At 43.4% G+C, this 18,313-nt stretch overlaps 1 protein-coding gene across 13 annotated transcripts in view; it reads left to right on the forward strand.

Moving 5' to 3' along the window:
* LOC118390425 (ryanodine receptor 1-like) overlaps window positions 1–18,274 on the forward strand; it is a 73,207-nt gene extending 54,933 nt beyond the window's left edge. For 5 of the 13 annotated variants that reach the window (XM_052457357.1, XM_052457360.1, XM_052457359.1 and 2 more), the window contains 27 exons: window positions 600–699; window positions 876–955; window positions 1,036–1,112; window positions 1,247–1,320; window positions 1,861–1,878; window positions 3,665–3,745; window positions 3,869–3,957; window positions 4,129–4,257; window positions 4,358–4,462; window positions 6,410–6,427; window positions 9,464–9,545; window positions 9,649–10,958; window positions 11,068–11,174; window positions 11,338–11,503; window positions 11,636–11,722; window positions 13,129–13,416; window positions 15,117–15,247; window positions 15,362–15,404; window positions 15,501–15,634; window positions 15,793–15,853; window positions 15,989–16,135; window positions 16,224–16,358; window positions 16,483–16,639; window positions 16,776–16,840; window positions 16,976–17,076; window positions 17,165–17,216; window positions 17,336–18,274. In XM_052457357.1, coding sequence (XP_052313317.1) covers window positions 600–699; window positions 876–955; window positions 1,036–1,112; window positions 1,247–1,320; window positions 1,861–1,878; window positions 3,665–3,745; window positions 3,869–3,957; window positions 4,129–4,257; window positions 4,358–4,462; window positions 6,410–6,427; window positions 9,464–9,545; window positions 9,649–10,958; window positions 11,068–11,174; window positions 11,338–11,503; window positions 11,636–11,722; window positions 13,129–13,416; window positions 15,117–15,247; window positions 15,362–15,404; window positions 15,501–15,634; window positions 15,793–15,853; window positions 15,989–16,135; window positions 16,224–16,358; window positions 16,483–16,639; window positions 16,776–16,840; window positions 16,976–17,076; window positions 17,165–17,216; window positions 17,336–17,431 — 3,933 coding nt within the window. In that variant the 3' untranslated portion in view covers window positions 17,432–18,274. The remainder of the gene's footprint in view (window positions 1–599; window positions 700–875; window positions 956–1,035; window positions 1,113–1,246; window positions 1,321–1,860; window positions 1,879–3,664; window positions 3,746–3,868; window positions 3,958–4,128; window positions 4,258–4,357; window positions 4,463–6,409; window positions 6,428–9,463; window positions 9,546–9,648; window positions 10,959–11,067; window positions 11,175–11,337; window positions 11,504–11,635; window positions 11,723–13,128; window positions 13,417–15,116; window positions 15,248–15,361; window positions 15,405–15,500; window positions 15,635–15,792; window positions 15,854–15,988; window positions 16,136–16,223; window positions 16,359–16,482; window positions 16,640–16,775; window positions 16,841–16,975; window positions 17,077–17,164; window positions 17,217–17,335) is intronic. The other 8 variants (XM_052457365.1, XM_052457366.1, XM_052457370.1 and 5 more) reach the window with 3 other exon arrangements.
* The last annotated feature ends 39 nt before the right edge of the window (window positions 18,275–18,313 follow it).

The raw sequence follows: 18,313 nt of genomic DNA on the forward strand, positions 1-18,313 counted from the left end.
CATTATGCAAGGACATCGGGGCTGTTTGCTGTAGTCGAACGTTTGCTCAAGTCGGCAAACGTGAAGAACTAGTGTAACGACTCCATGACTAATTAACCGGGGAGTGAGAATGAAACAGACAGGTGATATAAAGCTAATGAAAAGTGGAAAAACGAGTCAAAAAGCACACCAAGCATGCAGGTTTGAATTCGTTTTTTTCCACACAATGAGAGGAAAATGACAAAGAAATTGAGACAGAGACTGAGAATGAGAAACAATATCAAATGTAGACAGACACAGTATGTAGCACAGGATGCTGGTGAGGGGAGGACGGCTCATAATAATGACATGGAAACTATGTGTTTGATACCGTTCCATTTATTCCATTCCAGACATTCTGTTGAGCCCGTCCTCCCCAATGAAGGTGCCACCAGCCGCCTGTGACATGTAGCATGTACAACTATAGGCCTGCACGATTAAAACATTTACGGCTGTAAGTCCGTGGAGGTTAGGGAGAACGTCTAGCCAGCTAGGAACTAGCTGTGTGAATGCAGAGTGACTGCGGGGTGGGATGTGTGACCACCAGGACACAGTCACAGCATCTGTGTCTCTTATCGCAGGAAAAAGAGATGGAGAAGCAGAGGCTCCTATATCAGCAGTCCCGTCTCCACAACCGTGGGGCGGCTGAGATGGTGCTGCAGATGATCAGCGCTTGCAAAGGTACTTCCCCAGCCTGTACAGTACATCATGCACGCTCCCTACAGGCTAGCCCTACAAGTCAACGTCTCTCAGTCACGGTGCGCGTATTTGAAGGATACCTGTCATGGTTGACCCATTACGAAGACTATTTATACCCGTCATCTAGAATGGTAAAGAGTACTTTTTACTCCATCTAGGTGAGACTGGCTGCATGGTGTCCTCCACTCTTAAACTGGGCATCTCCATCCTAAACGGTGGTAACGTTGAGGTTCAACAGGTTAGTGTCACCCCAGTGGGCTCTGTCCATCTGACCTGAGGTTATAATCGTTATTGACTGGTCTCACTATCTGTTTGCAGAAAATGCTTGAATACCTGAAGGATAAGAGGGACGTCGGCTTCTTTTTGAGTGTCCAGGCTCTAATGCAGACCTGCAGGTTTGTCTTCACCCCTGAATTACTCAAGTATAGAATAGAACTTACATACATACTGGAAAACTGAGTCAACAGCTTACGAAGTTTGATTAAAGGTGACTATGTATGTTTAGAAAAGTGTTGGTTTTTCATGGCAGTGTCCTGGACCTGAATGCCTTTGAGAGACAGAACAAGGCAGAGGGGCTGGGTATGGTGTCGGAGGAGGGAACAAGTACGTGTTTAAAGCTCTGACCGTACAGGACACTGGTTCCCCACCTTTGCCTCACCTTGCACCACCTTTGCATCCATGTCCTGTCCAGGCAATCACACACACTTGTTCAGTATCAGGGCCTATGGTCACTGAGTGATAGTTCCTCCACTTCATTCCTCATCTTACGAGTGTTAACGAGTAGTAACATCCATCAACTCTGCTGTCCAATAATGGTTGAATGATTCAATGTTTTGATCTAACTGTGTAATTTTGTCAGATGTTGATTTGAATTTACAGAGTGTCTGTCTAGTAGTGTATTTTGACCTGCTAATATTTTGTGTTCTTTACACTCAATGTTTATTTGTAGAATATTTTGTAAGTCTAATGTACTTGTAAACTAATTCTAAATTAGAATTGTTGACAATAGACTGTTGTTAACCTCCCCTCCAACTCCTAAGTATTCTACTGTTGTCTGTCAACTCACTACCCCTCTCTTTCCCTACCTTGCCATCATTGCGTCCCTCCCTCCCCTCTCCCATTCCATCCTTTGCTGGTCCTCAGACATGAAGTCCGAACGGGGTAAATGATACCTCTGTCCCTCTGTTTTTCTACCTTTTTCTCTTTCTCTCCCTGTCACCTTCCCTGTCTCTTCATCTCCTTCAGCTCTTTTGAATGATCTCGTGTTGTGGCGCCCACCCCTATTCAATTTCACACTCAAAGGGTTTATGAAATAACTTCTCAGTCATGCCAAGTAATGCCAATGCCGTTGTTTTCTTCAGGTAAATACATGTCTATGTATACATGGCAAACTTATTAAACTCTCAAAGAGGTCATTGCACTAGCAACAGACAGTGACTGAAAAGCATTATTTCCCCTTGAGTGTCTAACCGCAGATCTACTGAAACTCCAAAGCTCGCCACTATTGCGACTTATAAGAATTCCTGAGCACGGAATCAGCGCAATATCTCAATCCATTGATGTCTCAAATTCACCCTTAGTGTTGACCCGCTAACCCTGGTCCCTGGCCATGATTCCCCGATAAGCCCTTTGTGTCTGCTCACATGATTTACGCTGTAACCCCCCGCTCCCCCCGCAATGGCATCAACCCTCGTATTTACCTTGCTCAGACAGAACACCAAACTCTGGCCCTAACCTACACTCAGGGAAGTTAGAGGAGTATAGCAGGTCTGTGCTGCATGACTCTGTATTTCTGCATGCACTGACTAAGGAACTGAGGGGAGTGAACTTCTCCATTGCGTTGTATGTCTGTATACTGTGATGTCCATTGTACCTATCCATGTTGATGTGACCATGTACTTTTATCTGTGCATACTGTGTATACAGTGGGGCAAAAAAGTATTTAGTCAGCCACCAATTGTGCAAGTTCTCCCACTTAAAAAGATGAGAGGCCTGTAATTTTCATCATAGGTACACTTCAACTATGACAGACAGAATTAGCATTTTTTTCTCCAGAAAATCACATTGTAGGATTTTTAATGAATTTATTTGCAAATTATGGTGGAAAATAAGTATTTGTTCAATAACAAAAGTTTATCTCAATACTTTGTTATATACCCTTTGTTGGCAATGACAGAGGTCAAACGTTTTCTTAGTTACATGTTACATGTCTGTGAGAGCCAGAAATCTTGCTTGTTTGTAGGTGACCAAATACTTATTTCTGTATTTTCTTTCTCATTTTGTCTGTCATAGTTGAAGTGTACCTATGATGAAAATTACAGGCCTCTCTCATCTTTTTAAGTGGGAGAACTTGCACAATTGGTGGCTGACTAAATACTTTTTTGCCCCACTGTATACTATACTGTGTTTTGTCCGTGTTTATGGACAACTGTTTCTGTACGTGTTTTATATATGTGACGCTAATGGTGTTTGATTATGTGTATAAAAGTGCAGATGTTCTTATCGTTGCTTGTTGCTGTGAATGTGCTTTTTACACGCCAACCTCTTGGCCGGGATTCCAGCAAGTGTTTGAGGTTTCCTGTTTCGTAGTCACACAGCGAGCAACCCCGGTATCCAACTAAAACGGTTGTTCGTCTATGTTGCCAAGGGGATCAGGAAGATGGACGGTCTGTAAGGAGGTCACTGCAGCTCTTACTAATGCGATTACCCAGACGTGATGGAGAGCTGTGCAATGATCATCACACTCATCTCATCTTATTGCTGCAAGCTTGTGTGCTGCTGACCATGGCGCGCACAGGCTAACACTCCAATGAATGGCGCAAATTGTCAAGTTAGCCTCCAGCCTACACCGCATACAGATAGAGGCAGCCTGAACCCCCCCCTTAAAGACTTCCAGTATTCCTAGAACTAGTCTGATGCTCTGTCCCTTCGTCTCTCCCCGTCCCAGGTGAGAAAGTCATGGCGGATGATGAGTTCACCTGTGATCTGTTCCGCATGTTGCAGCTGCTCTGTGAGGGCCACAATAACGGTGAGAGGAATTATGACAATGGTGTTGTAGTTAAGGAACGACAGATTTATCATTGAATCAGGACTTGAATCACGACTCGCTGTAATGTCTTTGAGTGGACTCTTACTGTGTGTTTTGTCTCAGATTTCCAGAACTACTTGCGGACACAGACAGGCAGCACCACCACTATAAACATCATCATCTGCACTGTGGATTACCTCCTCCGACTGCAGGTACTGGGACTCTGACTATTAACACATACCTGTTAAAGAGGTGTCCTGTTATCCCTTTCACCTTGCACATTTGTCACACTCTCTCTCTCTCTCTCTCTCTCCGCTTCTCCTCTCGCTCTTCGCTTCTCCTCTCTCTTCTCTCTTCTCTTTCTCTCTCTCTACTCTCTCAAGGAGTCAATCAGTGATTTCTACTGGTATTACTCTGGGAAAGATATCATTGATGAGCCAGGCAAGAAGAACTTCTCCAAGGCCATGACAGTGGCTAAACAGATCTTCAACAGTCTGACTGAATACATCCAGGTGAGTATAAACCCATTAATCTGTACAGCATGTAGATTACTGGATGTTACTGGGTATGGTATGTGTGTGACTGTACCTGGTGCCCCCCCTCCCCCATCAGGGTCCATGTACAGGCAACCAGCAGTCTTTGACCCACAGCAGGCTGTGGGATGCAGTGGTGGGCTTCCTCCACGTCTTTGCCCACATGATGATGAAGCTGGCACAGGTACAAGCTGCCTACCTCAACACGTACTGTACACATCTCTCACCATACAAAACACCGCCAGCAGCATTTAGAAACCACAAATGATCTACCTTAAGCGAACATTGACTTGTTGTGCATGAGGAAATGACACAGTTGAAATATCACACACATGTATCTGATATGTTCTCGTGCAAACCTGTGTGTAGCTAGTATACACTGCTTGCTGTGCACAACATACACGATCAGCTTGCAAATGCATCTACAAGATTGCGGTTTCACAATCAAAAGTGATCTGTGTTACCATTGCAGGGGTGAACATTTGTTATGAACGTACACTTGACTGTCAACTTTGCACTTGACAAACACTTTTCAAGTACACAACTTGAATTATTTTGTTGCATTGTTTGAGTCTGTCATTTCTAAAAATAAAAAAAAAAGATATATATATATATATTTACGGTAGAAGTAGTTTGTAGAAACTGAATCTGGAATGGTGAACTAAATATTAGTGTGATGCTAAAACCTCTGCTACATCAAAGTGTCCGCTCTTACTACCCCCCCACCCTCCTCCTCACAGAGATCTCCTCATGCTCTCTTTTTACCTGACATTCACACAAATGCACTGGCTTGCCGACATACCACCTATATGACTATGGCAGTGGTAATTGGAGAAATGAACACCGTATTTGTATCGTAGTTAGTAGATTGGTAAAGTATATGTAAAGTACTTAGCGTTACGTATATTCGTGATGTCATGTTAGTACATAACACCTTGGTAGAAGTTTAACAGGGACAAAACAAAGTACTTTGAAATGTAGCACTGTCTTTGCGTTCTTACTCTGCTTACAAAATCGTATGAGATAATGATTATGTAAACTGTCTTTCACATGGTCTATGCAGGGTAAAGTATGTATTCATTTTATTTATCTATCATTGACGTGATTGAGTGTTTTCCAGTTTTTTTTTTTCCTGATTCATCCCTGGTTTCCTTCTTTTTTATCCTCGGTTTGTTTTATACTCACCTGCCTTTAAAGCTGGAATAAGAACTAGAAAAGTACTTGTTGTTTTTGTAATGCAACACCCAAAACAATTAAAACAACTGAAAACAACCTACTGCGACAATAAAAGGCAGAGGTCCACATTGCTTTATTTGGTTAACGCAAAGTGCTTTATAAAATGACATTACTAACCTTCCTGCTGTATATTGGATTCTCATTCCAGACTTTGCTCAACTTCTTTATTAAAGTGGCAATCAGCAGTAGAATCAATAACGAAGCGTTTTCCCTGCCCCGTTTCGGGTTTAAAAAAAAATCTGAGGGATGGGGCTGGAGAAATGTAGCCACTCTCAAATTCATAGACCGAGCTATGGATGCGAGGATTGACCATACATTATATAAAAAATGACAGGTTTCACCATGTTTTTGTTTACATTTACATGATTCATTTAAATCAAATGGATGTAGCAACTGCTGATGGCTCCTTTAACGGTCTGCATTAGGCATAGTAACATGAAAGGCTTTAAAGCAGGTGAATGTAAAGCTAACTGAGAAAAGAGACAGCCCTTTAACAATCCCTGATGGAGCGTACACTGTATTAATCTGCCCCTCTGTGTGACCTCATTTATGACTTGGATGACCTAGATACACAGTAATGGATGGTTGGCTGTTCACTTCTGACCTGATGCTTTCTGACTAATTCTAACTTTGCCCCGGCATAAAGTCAGAGTTGCATGCTACTCTCTAGTCTTTCTGTGTTCAATTAATATTCTTTTTCACTTTTTAATAGTTTTTCCAACTAATGTTGTTGGCCCCCCAAAAAAACAAGTGAACATACAGGTTCTCTTGAATTGTAAGTTCCGTACATGTCAAATGTAACTTGGTGTGTGTGGTACTTTTTCTACTTTTTTCTCCTGATTTGTTAATTGTTTATGGTGAATTTTTTTAAATGTGTGTCTCAATAAAATGCAAGCAAAGGATCATCTTCAGGGTAAGGTGATATCCCTTTAACCTTCAGCTCCTTATGTCTTAACATGGAGACATTTACTCTAATGGCAGTTTCGTACTAGTTCATCATGTATTTATTGGAGTACATAGAGGTATCCGCCAAAAATAAAGGAAACACCAACATTAGTGTCTTTTAAAGGGCGTTGGCCGCCAGAACAGCTTCAATGCGCCTTCGCATACATTTCTGGAACTCTATCAGAGCGACGTGACACCATTCATCCCATGATAAATTCCACCATTTGGTGTTGATGGTGGTAGAAAACGCTGTCTCAGGCACCGCTCCTGAATCTCCCATAATTCAATTGGGTTGAGATCTGGTGATTGAGACACACACACTCCCTATACTCCTGTGAGACCCCTCTTTCAAAGTCACTGAGATCTCTTCTGCTAGGGTAGCCAAATGAATGGGCAACTGGGCATTTTTATACAGGACCCTAAGCGTGATGGAATGTTTTATTTGTTTTAACTCAGGAACCACACCTGTGTAGAAGCACCTGCTTTCAATATACTTTGTATCCCTCATTTCGTCAAGTGTTTCCTTTATTTTGGCAGTTACCTGTATTTTCAGCGCAGACCCCAGATGACGTACAGGAGTAGTTATTTAACCACTGTGGGTGAATTTATCAAAGAAGATATAGCATGACTCAGGAGTAGTAGAGCACATAGTCGGTGGGAAAGGACATTTTAGATTTGGAGACTCATTGTGCTGGTGAACTCATTGAATACTCCTTAATGAAAGGTGTTTGCACTGAAATCCAAACCATATGGGTTCAGGCCATCCCACTACGGTCATACTGCATGAATACTTCTAGATTCCATTGGCATAAGAATTACCTTCATTATCATTATAAGTCTACGGGCCTAAAATGTTCTGTACAGTGTCTTGAAGAAGTATTCGCACCCCTTGACTTTTTCCACATTTTGTTGTGTTAAAGCCTGAATTTAAAGTTGATTACATTTAGATGTTTTGTAACTGGCCTACACACAATGCCCCACAATGTCAAAGTATTTTTTTATGTTTACAAATGAAAAGCTGAAATGTCTTCAGTCAATAAGTATTCAAGCCCTTTGTTATGGCAAGCCTAAATAAGTTGAGGAGTAAAAATGTGCTTAACTTCGGGATCGGTGTCCCTTCCATGGGATGGTTGAGCTAACGTAGGCTAATTCGATTAGCATGAGGTTGAAAGTAACAAGAACATTTCCCAGGACATAGACATATCTGATATTGGCAGAAAGCTTAAATTCTTGTTAATCTAACTGCACTGTCCAATTTACAGTAGCTATTACAGTGAAATAATACTATGCTATTTTGTTTGAGGGGAGTGAACCATTTTGAACATGAAAAGTTATTAATAAACAAATTAGGTTACATTTGGGCAGTCTTGATACAACATTTTGAACAGAAATGCATTGGTTCACTGGATCAATCTAAATCTTTGCACATACAGTGCTGAAATAATACATTATGGCTATTCTCTTGCATTTCAAAGATGGTACAAAGAAAATACAAAATAACGTTTGTTTTCTTTGTGTTATCTTTTACCAGATCTATTGTGTTATATTCTACTACATTCCTTTCACATTTCCATAAACTTCAAAGCGTTTCCTTTCAAATGGTACCAATAATATACATATCCTTGCTTCAGGGCCTGAGCTACAGGCAGATTTGGGTATGTCATTTTAGATGGAAATTGAAAAAAGGTGCTAATCCTTAAGAGGTTTTAACAAGCCACATAAGTTGCATGGACTTACTCTGTATGCAATAAAAGTGTTTAACATTATTTGTTTAATGACTACCTCATCTCTGTACCCCACGCATACAATTATCTATAAGGTCCCTCAGTCGAGCAGTGAATTTCGAACACAGATTCAACCACAAAGACCAGGGAGGTTTTCCAATGCCCCACAAAGAAGCAGACATTAAATATCCTTTTGAGCATGGTGAAGTTATTATTTACACTTTGGATAGTGTAATACACGCAGTCACCACAAAGATACAGACTTCCTTCCAAACTCAGTTGCCCGAGAGGAAGGAAACTGCTCAGGGATTTCATCATGAGGCCAATGGTGACGTTAAAATAGTTACAGAATTGAATGGCTGTGATAGGAGGTAACAGGATGAATAAACATTGTAGTTATTCCACAATACTAACCTAATTGACAGAGTGAAAAGAAGGTGAGCCTTTACAGAACAAAAATATTCCAAAATTCTGTTTACAACAAGGCACTAAAGTAATTCTGCAAAAAATGTGGCAAAGCAATTAACTTTTCATCCTGAAAACAAAGTGTTATGTTTGGGGTACTGAGTGCACTCGCCATATTTTCAAGCATAGTGGTAGCTGCAGCATGTTATGGGTATGCTTGCAATTGTTAAGGACTGGTGAGTTTTTCAGGATAAAAAATAAACAGAATGGAGCTAAGCACAGGCAAAATCCTAAAGGAAAACTTGGTTCAGTCTTCTTTCCACCAGATACTGGGAAATGAATTCACCTTTCAGCAGGACAATAACCAAAACACATGGCCAAATCTACACTGCAGTTGCTTACCAAGAAGACAGTGAATTTTCCTGACCAGTTTGACTTGATTCTGTTTGAATAATTATGGCAAGACCTGAAAATGATTGTCTAGCAATGATCAAAAACCAATTTGACAGAGCTTGAATAATTTCTTAAAGAATAATGGCCAAATGTTGCACAATCCAGGTGTGGAAAGCTCTTAGAGACTTACCCAGAAAGACTCACAGCTGTAATCACTGCCAAAGGTGATTCCAACATGTATTGACTTGGGGTTGAATACTTATTTAATCAAGATATATTCGTGTTAAACTTTTTATATATATATATTTTTTGCAATTTAAAGTAAATGTCCTTCCACTTTGACATTACAGAGTATTTTGTGAAGATCGTTGACCAAAAAAGACAATTAAATCAATTTTAATCCCACTATGTAACGCAACAAAAAAAGTCAAGGGGTGTGAATACTTTCTGAAGGCACTGTATGTGTTTGTACTGTCTCATAGGATTCCAGCCAGATTGGCCTGCTGAAGGAGCTACTGGACCTCCAGAAGGACATGGTGGTTATGCTGCTCTCTCTACTTGAGGGTAAAAATGAATTTTTATGACAATCTTTCTGCTGTTTCTGCCCTTTCTCTTTAATTTATCTCACCTTCTTTATCATTTGCCTCCATTTTATGCCATGTTTCAGGTAATGTGGTGAACGGCACCATTGCCCGTCAGATGGTGGACATGCTGGTGGAGTCGTCCAGCAACGTGGAGATGATCCTCAAATTCTTTGACATGTTTCTTAAACTGAAGGACATTGTGGCGTCGGACGCCTTCCGTGATTACGTGACCGACCCCCGAGGGTTGATCTCTAAGAAGGACTTTCAGAAGGCCATGGACAGCCAGAAACAGTACTCTCCCTCTGAGATCCAATTCCTGTTGTCCTGCTCAGAGGCTGATGAGAATGACATGATCAACTTTGAGGAGTTTGCCGACCGCTTCCAGGAGCCGGCTAAAGACATTGGATTTAACATTGCAGTGTTGCTGACCAACCTGTCTGAACATGTCCCTCATGACCTCAGGCTGAAGAACTTCTTAGAGCAGGCAGAGAGTGTACTCAACTACTTCCGCCCCTTCTTGGGCCGTATAGAGATCATGGGTGCCAGCAGGAAGATAGAGCGTATTTACTTTGAGATCAGCGAGGTCAACCGCACACAGTGGGAGATGCCTCAGGTCAGAGAGTCTAAACGACAGTTCATCTTTGATGTTGTCAATGAGGGGGGCGAGTCGGAGAAGATGGAGATGTTTGTCAACTTCTGCGAGGACACCATCTTTGAGATGAACATCGCCTCCCAGATCTCAGAGCAGGAGGAGGAGAAGGAGGAGGAGGATGATGATGAGCCGGCTGAAGGAGGAGCTGAGGCAGGAGGAGGTGGAGGGGGAGATGAAGAGGGCAATGGAGAGGAAGGAGAGCCAGAGTCCAGCTCTGCCTTTGCGGACTTCATCAACAGCTTATTGAACTTCCTGAGTATCTTCACCTTCCGTAACCTGCGCAGGCAGTACCGCAGGGTGAGGAAGATGACCATCAAGCAGATAGTGGTGGGTCTGGCCACCTTCTTCTGGACTATCCTCATTGGCATCCTGCACTTCATCTACAGTGTATGTAAGGGCTTCTTCCTGCTCATTTGGCAAACTCTCTTTGGAGGAGGCCTGGTGGAGGGAGCCAAGAACATCACAGTGACAGAGATCTTGGCCAGTATGCCCGACCCCACCCAGGACGAGGTGCACGGGGACCTGCCAGGGGAGCCTAGGACTGGGGAGGAGCAGGAGGCAGGAGGGGTGACTGACCAAATGGACACAGGCGGTGGAGAGGAGGAGGAGGAGGACAAACAAGACAAGGAAGGTGGGGGGCCTCCACGCATTGATGCTCCAGGAGGACTTGGTGACATGGGAATTGAGGCCACTGTTGAGCCTCCTACTCCTGAGGGTACTCCTTTGACCAGGAGGAAACAGGTGAGGCACCTTTCCTATTTAACGCAGAGACTAAAAAGTGCATTGTGAGCTTTCCAGTAAAGTATGTCTACATTCACTTATACTAATGAGCTTTTCTTGTGGTTTGCAGCAACCAGAGGAGGGTGCTGCTGCAGCTGCTGATGGCCAAGCTGCTGAACCTGCTCCTGCTCCTGCTCCTGCCATAGAGGAGCCCCCTCCAGAGCCTGAGAAGGCAGAGTGAGTACCTCAGGCCATCTTCCTTCATGTACAGTAGATAAACTTGTCCTGCCTCCCTGCACTCTCCCATCCCCCTTTATTAACCAATACTGTACATGCGTTCATCTTTTGGTGTTTGTTGGAACGTGCTATAAACCAAACACCCCATTTACTTAATTTTCAGCACTGAAAATGGAGAGAAGGCTGAGAAAGAAGCTGAGACCAAAGAGGAGGAGAAACAGGAGGAACCGAAGGAAAAGAAGGCCAAGGATAAGAAAGCTAAGAAACAACACCGGGAGCAAGGGTTCCAACTCTGGACTGAGCTGGACATCCAAAGAAATAAATTCTTGGTTAGACATGGCAATTCAATAATTGCTTTCCTCTAATAGTTTTTGTGACTTGCTGATGTGGCAATTTGGATACTGTCAATTCCTCTGTACCACCGGCGGTTTAATACAACGTTTTGTCTCTTTCTTTCCCAGAACTACCTCTCTCGGAACTTTTACAATCTGCGTTTTCTGGCACTGTTCATTGCATTTGCTCTAAACTTCATTCTACTCTTCTACAAGGTGAACAAATTCTTACAGGTTATATATAAAAAATAGCTGTCACTTGAAATACACAATATATGCAAAAGTATGTGGACACCCCTTGAGAAATTTCCATTCCTGCTATAGCTACCCCGGTCAACTATAAGTGCTGTTATTGTGAAGTGGAAACATGGTACAGTAAGCTATACAAGCCTACCATTTGATTTGAAGCTCACAGCGGGACCACCGAGTTCTGAAGTGCGTAGAGTGTAAAAATCTCTCCTCCTCAGTCGTAACACCCACTAACGAGTTCCAAACTGCCTCTGGAAGCAACGTCAGCACAAGAACTGTTCATCGGGAGCTTCATGAAATGGTTTTCCATGGCCGAGCAGCCGCACACAAGCCTAAGATCACCATGTGCAATGCCAAGCTGGAGTGGTGTAAAGCTGGCCACCATTGGACTCTGGAGCAGTGGAAACGTTCCCTGGAGTGATGAATCACGCTTTACCATCTAGAAGTCCGACGGACAAATCAGGGTTTGGCGGATGCCAGGAGAACGCTACCTGCCTCAATACATAGTGTCAACTGTGAAGTTTTATGGAGGAGGAATAATGGTCTGGGGCTGTTTTTCATGGTTCAGGTCACTTAGCTCCAGTGAAGGGAAATCTTTACGCTACAGCATACAATGACAGTCTAGACGATTCTGTGCTTCCAACTTTGTGGCAGCAGTTTGGGGAAGGCCTTTTCCAGTTTCAGCATGACAATGCCCCTGTGCACAAAGCGAGGTCCGCACATAAATGGTTTGTGGAGATTGGTGTGGAAGAACTTGACTGGCCTGCACACTTGACTGGCCTGCACAGACCCTGACCTCAACCCCTCAACTGTGAGCCCCATCGAACACCTTTGGGATGAATTGTAACGCCGATTGTAAGCCAGGCCTAATCGCCCAACATCAGTGCCTGACCTCAACCCCATCGAACACCTTTGGGATGAATTGGAACGCCGACTGCGAGCCAGGCCTAATCGCCCAACATCCATGCCTGACCTCACTAATGCTCATTGCTGAATGGAAGCAAGTCCCCAGCCGCAGCAATGTTCCAACATCTAGTGGAGGCTGTTATAGCAGTAAAATGGAGAAAAACCCATATTAATGGCCGTGATTTTGGAATGAGATGTTTGACGAGCAGGTGTCGACATACTTTTGGTCATGTAGTGAATCTGACCACCATTTGATTTGTTTTATGTGTGATACCCTCTCCAGGTGGGAAGTGACATGTGGTTGTATAGTGTTCTGACCTAAACATTACAGATAACAAGAGTTTTAGATTTTTAAATTCAAAGAACTTCCAGAATTGACTGCCTTCAATTGGAATTGACCTCATCTCTGCATAACACGTTAAATGTTCAAATGCATCGGTGTTGTGTCTCTGCCTGTGTCCATTCAGGTGTCGGACAGCCCCCCTGGAGAAGGTGATGAGGTGGAGGGCTCTGGCATGTTTGAGGGCTCGGGGGTGGGGGCGCTGTTTGAGGGCAGTGGGCTGTTTGAGGGCTCAGCAGAAGAGATGGAGGGATCTGGTGGGGATGAAGGAGGAGACGAGGAGGAGGAGGAGGAAGGCCCAGTCTACTTCTTCTTGGAGGAGAGCACTGGCTACATGCAGCCCACCCTCACATTCCTGGCCGCCTTGCACACAGTCATCGCCTTCCTCTGCATCATCGGCTATAACTGTCTAAAGGTGAGGTTCATGCAATAGTAGATACTACTGCTACTACTACCATACATATATACATACATACACTACACTACACTACACTACAGTGGAGGCCGCTGAGTATCAAACATACGATTCCATTCACTCCATTCCAGCAATTATTATGAGCCATCCTCCCCTCATCAGCCTCTACTGTATTACTACTTCTACTACATACTAATTAAACTGTATTAGTCACATGCTCCGAATACAACAGATGTAGTAGACCTTACAGTGAAATGCTTACTTTACGAGCCCCTAAACAACAATGCAGTTTAAAAAATACGGATAAAAATAAGAAATAAAAGTAAACAAGTAATTAAACAGCAACAGTAAAATAACAATAGCGAGACTATATACAGGGGGGCACCAGTTAGTTGAGGTAATATGTACATGTAGGTAAAGTTATTAAAGTGACTATGCATAGATGATAACAAGAGAGTAGCAGCGGTGTAAAAGAGGTGGGGGGGCAATGAAAATAGTCTGGGTAGCCATTTGATTAGACGTTCAGGAGTCTTATGGTTTGGAGGTAGATGCTGTTTTGAAGCCTCTTGGACCTAGACTTGGCGCTCCGTTACCGCTTGCCGTGTGGTAGCAGAGAGAACAGTCTATGACTAGCGTGGCAGATTGTTGTTGTCTACCCTTACCACCTGGGGGCAGCCTGTCAGGAAGTCCAGGATCCAGTTGCAGAGGGAGGGGTTTAGTCCTAGGGTCCTTAGCTTATTGATGAGCTGTGTGGGCGCTATGGTGTTGCACTCTGAGCTGTAGTCAATGAACAGCAATTGGCTGTCTCTTTTGTCCAGGTGGGAAAGGGCAGTGTGGGGTGCAATTGAGACTGCGTCATCTGTGGATCTGTTGGGGCGGTATGCGAATAGGAGTGGGTCTAGGGTTTCCGGGATGATGGTGTTGATGTGAGCCATGACCAGCCTTTCAAAGCACTACATGGCTATCGACGTGAGTGCTACGGGGTGGTAGTCATTTAGGCAGGTACCTTTGCGTTCTTGGGCACAGGGACTATGGTGGTCTGCTTGAAACATGTAGCCATTACAGACTTGGTCAGGGAGAGGTTGAAAATATTAGTGTAGACACTTGCCAGTTGGTCCGCGAGTGCTCTGAGTACACACCCAGATAATCCGTCTGGCCCCGCGGCCTTGTGAATGTTGACCTGTTCAAAGGATCACACATTCGTCCGGAACAGCTGGTGCCCTCCCGCATGCTTCAGTGTTGCTTGCCTCGAAAGCAGGAATTCTTATAAGCGTCTGAATTAGTGTCCCGCTCCTTGAAAGTGGCAGCTCTGGCCTTTAGCTCGGTGTGGATGTTGCCTGTAATCCATGGCTTCTGGTTGGGATATGTACGTACGGTCACTGTGGGGATGACGTCGTCGATGCACTTATTGATGAAGCTGGTGACTGAGGTGGTATACTCCTCAATGCCATTGGATGAATCACAGAACATATTCTAATCCTGTAGTGTAGCATCCCCGTCATCTGACCGCTTCCGTATTGCTCGAGTCACACTACTACTACCACCAACTACTACTACAACACACTACTAATACATACAACTACAATAACAACAGACATCAAGTGTATCTTTGCCCCATAACAGTTTTCATCAAGAACACGAGTGATCTGTATCAGGACATAAACATCTGAATGACAACAGACAATGTGCGTTCCTCTCAGATCCCTCTGGTGATCTTTAAGAGGGAGAAGGAGCTGGCCAGGAAGCTGGAGTTTGATGGCCTTTACATCACAGAGCAGCCTGAGGATGATGACATCAAAGGCCAATGGGACAGACTGGTCCTCAACACACCGTAAGCAAGCTCCTAGAAGTCCACCTCTACCAATGATATTATATCATCACCTTTCAGAAAGTGTGAGGAATTACCGCTTAAATGATGCACATCTTTCCACATTTCTATTCACAGTTCTTTCCCAAACAACTACTGGGACAAGTTTGTCAAGCGAAAGGTAAGACGCTTTTTGGTCTTGGAGGCTCTGAAGGGATGAAGTTGGTTAAGTTGGTCTCTGGATGGAATGGCCCATGTTGTATGTCTGTGTGGCCAGGTCCTGGATAAGTATGGAGACATTTACGGCAGAGAGAGGATCGCAGAGCTCTTAGGCATGGATCTAGCCTCGCTGGACGTCAGTCAACAAACCGATAAGAAGCCGGAGGAACCAGACAATTCCACGTTGGCCTGGTATTAAACAATGCTGTTATTGCACACCTCTCCAATCTTGATAGGGGAGCTTTTCATGGGGTTTTTGAGCCACTTAAATGAACGGTATATTGTTAACCCTACTAGCCACATAAATACTAGAACATTTTGTCATTGAAATCCAATCCTATACTTTTCAGGTGTACATCTATTGACTTTAAGTACCAGATCTGGAAATGTGGAGTTGTGTTCACAGACGGGGTAAGAGGGATCAAAGATGAATAGTATTTTCTGTATTTGTGCCGTAGATGTATTGGTTATAACAATTGTTCATTTTCATACTGTAGGTTGAAGACAAGCTTTATATGACGTTATTTCAATCTCTTCCCCCCCCAGACTTTTCTCTATCTGTGTTGGTACACGATCATGTCCTTGCTTGGACATTACAACAACTTCTTCTATGCCTGTCACTTGCTGGACATAGCCATCGGTGTGAAGGATCTCCGTACTATCCTGTCCTCTGTCACCCACAATGGGAAACAGGTAGGGAGCTGAACAGTACACACCCTTCCAGCCTCCGTTTGTCAGTGAATGTGCTGCTGATACGACTCATTCCCTGTCTCCCTCCTAGCTCATGATGACATTGGGCTTGTTGGCAGTGGTGGTGTATCTCTACACTGTAGTGGCCTTTATCTTCTTCCGCAAGTTTTACAACAAGAGTGAAGATGAGGATGAGCCGGATATGAAATGTGACGACATGATGACTGTGAGCCGGTGCTGTTTCCTGCCAGCTCTATGCTGTACCATATACTCTATAGTCGTACAGTGTGTTTGAGTTTACTTACTACTTCTCTATAGTCAATGTGCTCTCTTCCCTCCACTTGTGTCAGTGCTACCTCTTCCACATGTACGTGGGAGTGCGTGCTGGCGGTGGCATAGGGGACGAGATCGAGGACCCGGCGGGAGACGTGTACGAGCTCTACCGGGTGGTCTTTGACATCACCTTCTTCTTCTTTGTCATTGTCATCCTGTTGGCCATCATTCAGGGTAAGGCAGCGTCCCTCTTATGCATTCCAAAACACTACTCCACCACTGTACAGTACCTCAAGCTAATGGCAATCTCGGATAGCTAGTCATAATGTCATTCGACTGTAAGGGATGTGAGTTTGTGTGTTTCCTACAGGTCTGATCATTGACGCCTTCGGAGAGCTCCGAGACCAACAGGAGCAGGTTAAGGAAGACATGGAGGTACAGATCTTTTTTTCAATTTAAAATGTTATTGTATCTTTGGCGTTCATCAGTTTTAGGTGAGTTCAAGTCAATCACATGGTTGGGCACATACCACCATCTTGCCTACTGTTTCTGTTTATTTGATTCTTGTAGACCAAGTGCTTCATCTGTGGAATTGGAAGCGACTACTTTGATACGACGCCGCACGGCTTCGAGACCCACACCCTGGAGGAACACAACTTGGCCAACTACATGTACGTGTTCTCCCTGTAATCAGTCAACAGTGTGTGTCCATGACCATCTGCCATCACACTGACCTGCCGGTCTGTCTGTCCTCTGCAGGTTCTTCTTAATGTACCTCATCAACAAAGATGAGACGGAGCACACTGGCCAGGTGAGTCTGTCAGTCAGTCTTTGTGTTCGTGGCACCAAATGCCTCCCATTTTGTAGCCATTAATTTCAATTGGCTGTCTCTTCTTTTCTCCCTCTGTCCTGGTTCCTCCTCTGTTCCAGGAGTCATATGTGTGGAAGATGTACCAGGAGCGAGCGTGGGATTTCTTCCCTGCTGGGGACTGTTTCAGGAAGCAATATGAGGATCAGCTTGCATAACCATACGACTACAATTAGTAGGTTTAATAACATAGTAAACCATACTGAAATAGCTGCACAATACTGTATGGAAGAGAGTTGGACCCAAACACATGAAAACTAAATAACTGCATTTAGAAGTGTTTGTAGCAATGTCAAGTTGAAACATTCAGTGACAGTAATTCTTGAAATGTCATTGTGCGCGTGAATGTGGGAAAATACTCCCATTTTGCCAACACCCACAAATATTCTCAATAATTAAGTGCATTATGCATGTCAATTTTGTAAAACTTCAGTGCCTAAATTATTGGAACAAACTTTATTAGTCGTATACTACAGCAGCATCTTGATACTGTACCAAAACTGTCATGTTTGGTATAGTACTTTGATATCTCCTCCTACTCATAAAGCAAGAGATACCGGTACCAGATATACTGTAAACACAACTGGAGTATAGTTGATGGTACTTTATCCTTCAAAGCTATTTTACCAGCCCACTGGAAAAGCGCTATAACCACTACATACAGTATTGACTTTAAATGCTCTTCAACGGCTGCTTTTCAACTGACAAGGTTTTTCCCTGAAATGTTCTTTGTATCTGTTTTAATTATTACTATTTCTCTCAACAGAACTGATGATGGTTACTGTGTCGTTGACGTAGGAACTAGGGCTTGTGTATTTATTTGTTTTTAATTTATTGAATGTATTTTAAGCCTGGCTAGTCTGAATGCCATGAATGCATTATTGTATCCAGTACATTGTTTAGTTTGAGGGAACTCGCTACTTTGTTTTCTTAAAACCAAAAAAATACTGGTTTATTAATGGGTTTGTTCATTGGTTTATTAAATAAAAGGCTTTGATGCACTTACAGTTTGATGTAGTTTCCTTTCAGTAAAGGGTTAT

This window comes from Oncorhynchus keta, chromosome 11, assembly GCF_023373465.1.
Source record: "Oncorhynchus keta strain PuntledgeMale-10-30-2019 chromosome 11, Oket_V2, whole genome shotgun sequence".
Classification (NCBI taxonomy): domain Eukaryota; kingdom Metazoa; phylum Chordata; class Actinopteri; order Salmoniformes; family Salmonidae; genus Oncorhynchus; species Oncorhynchus keta.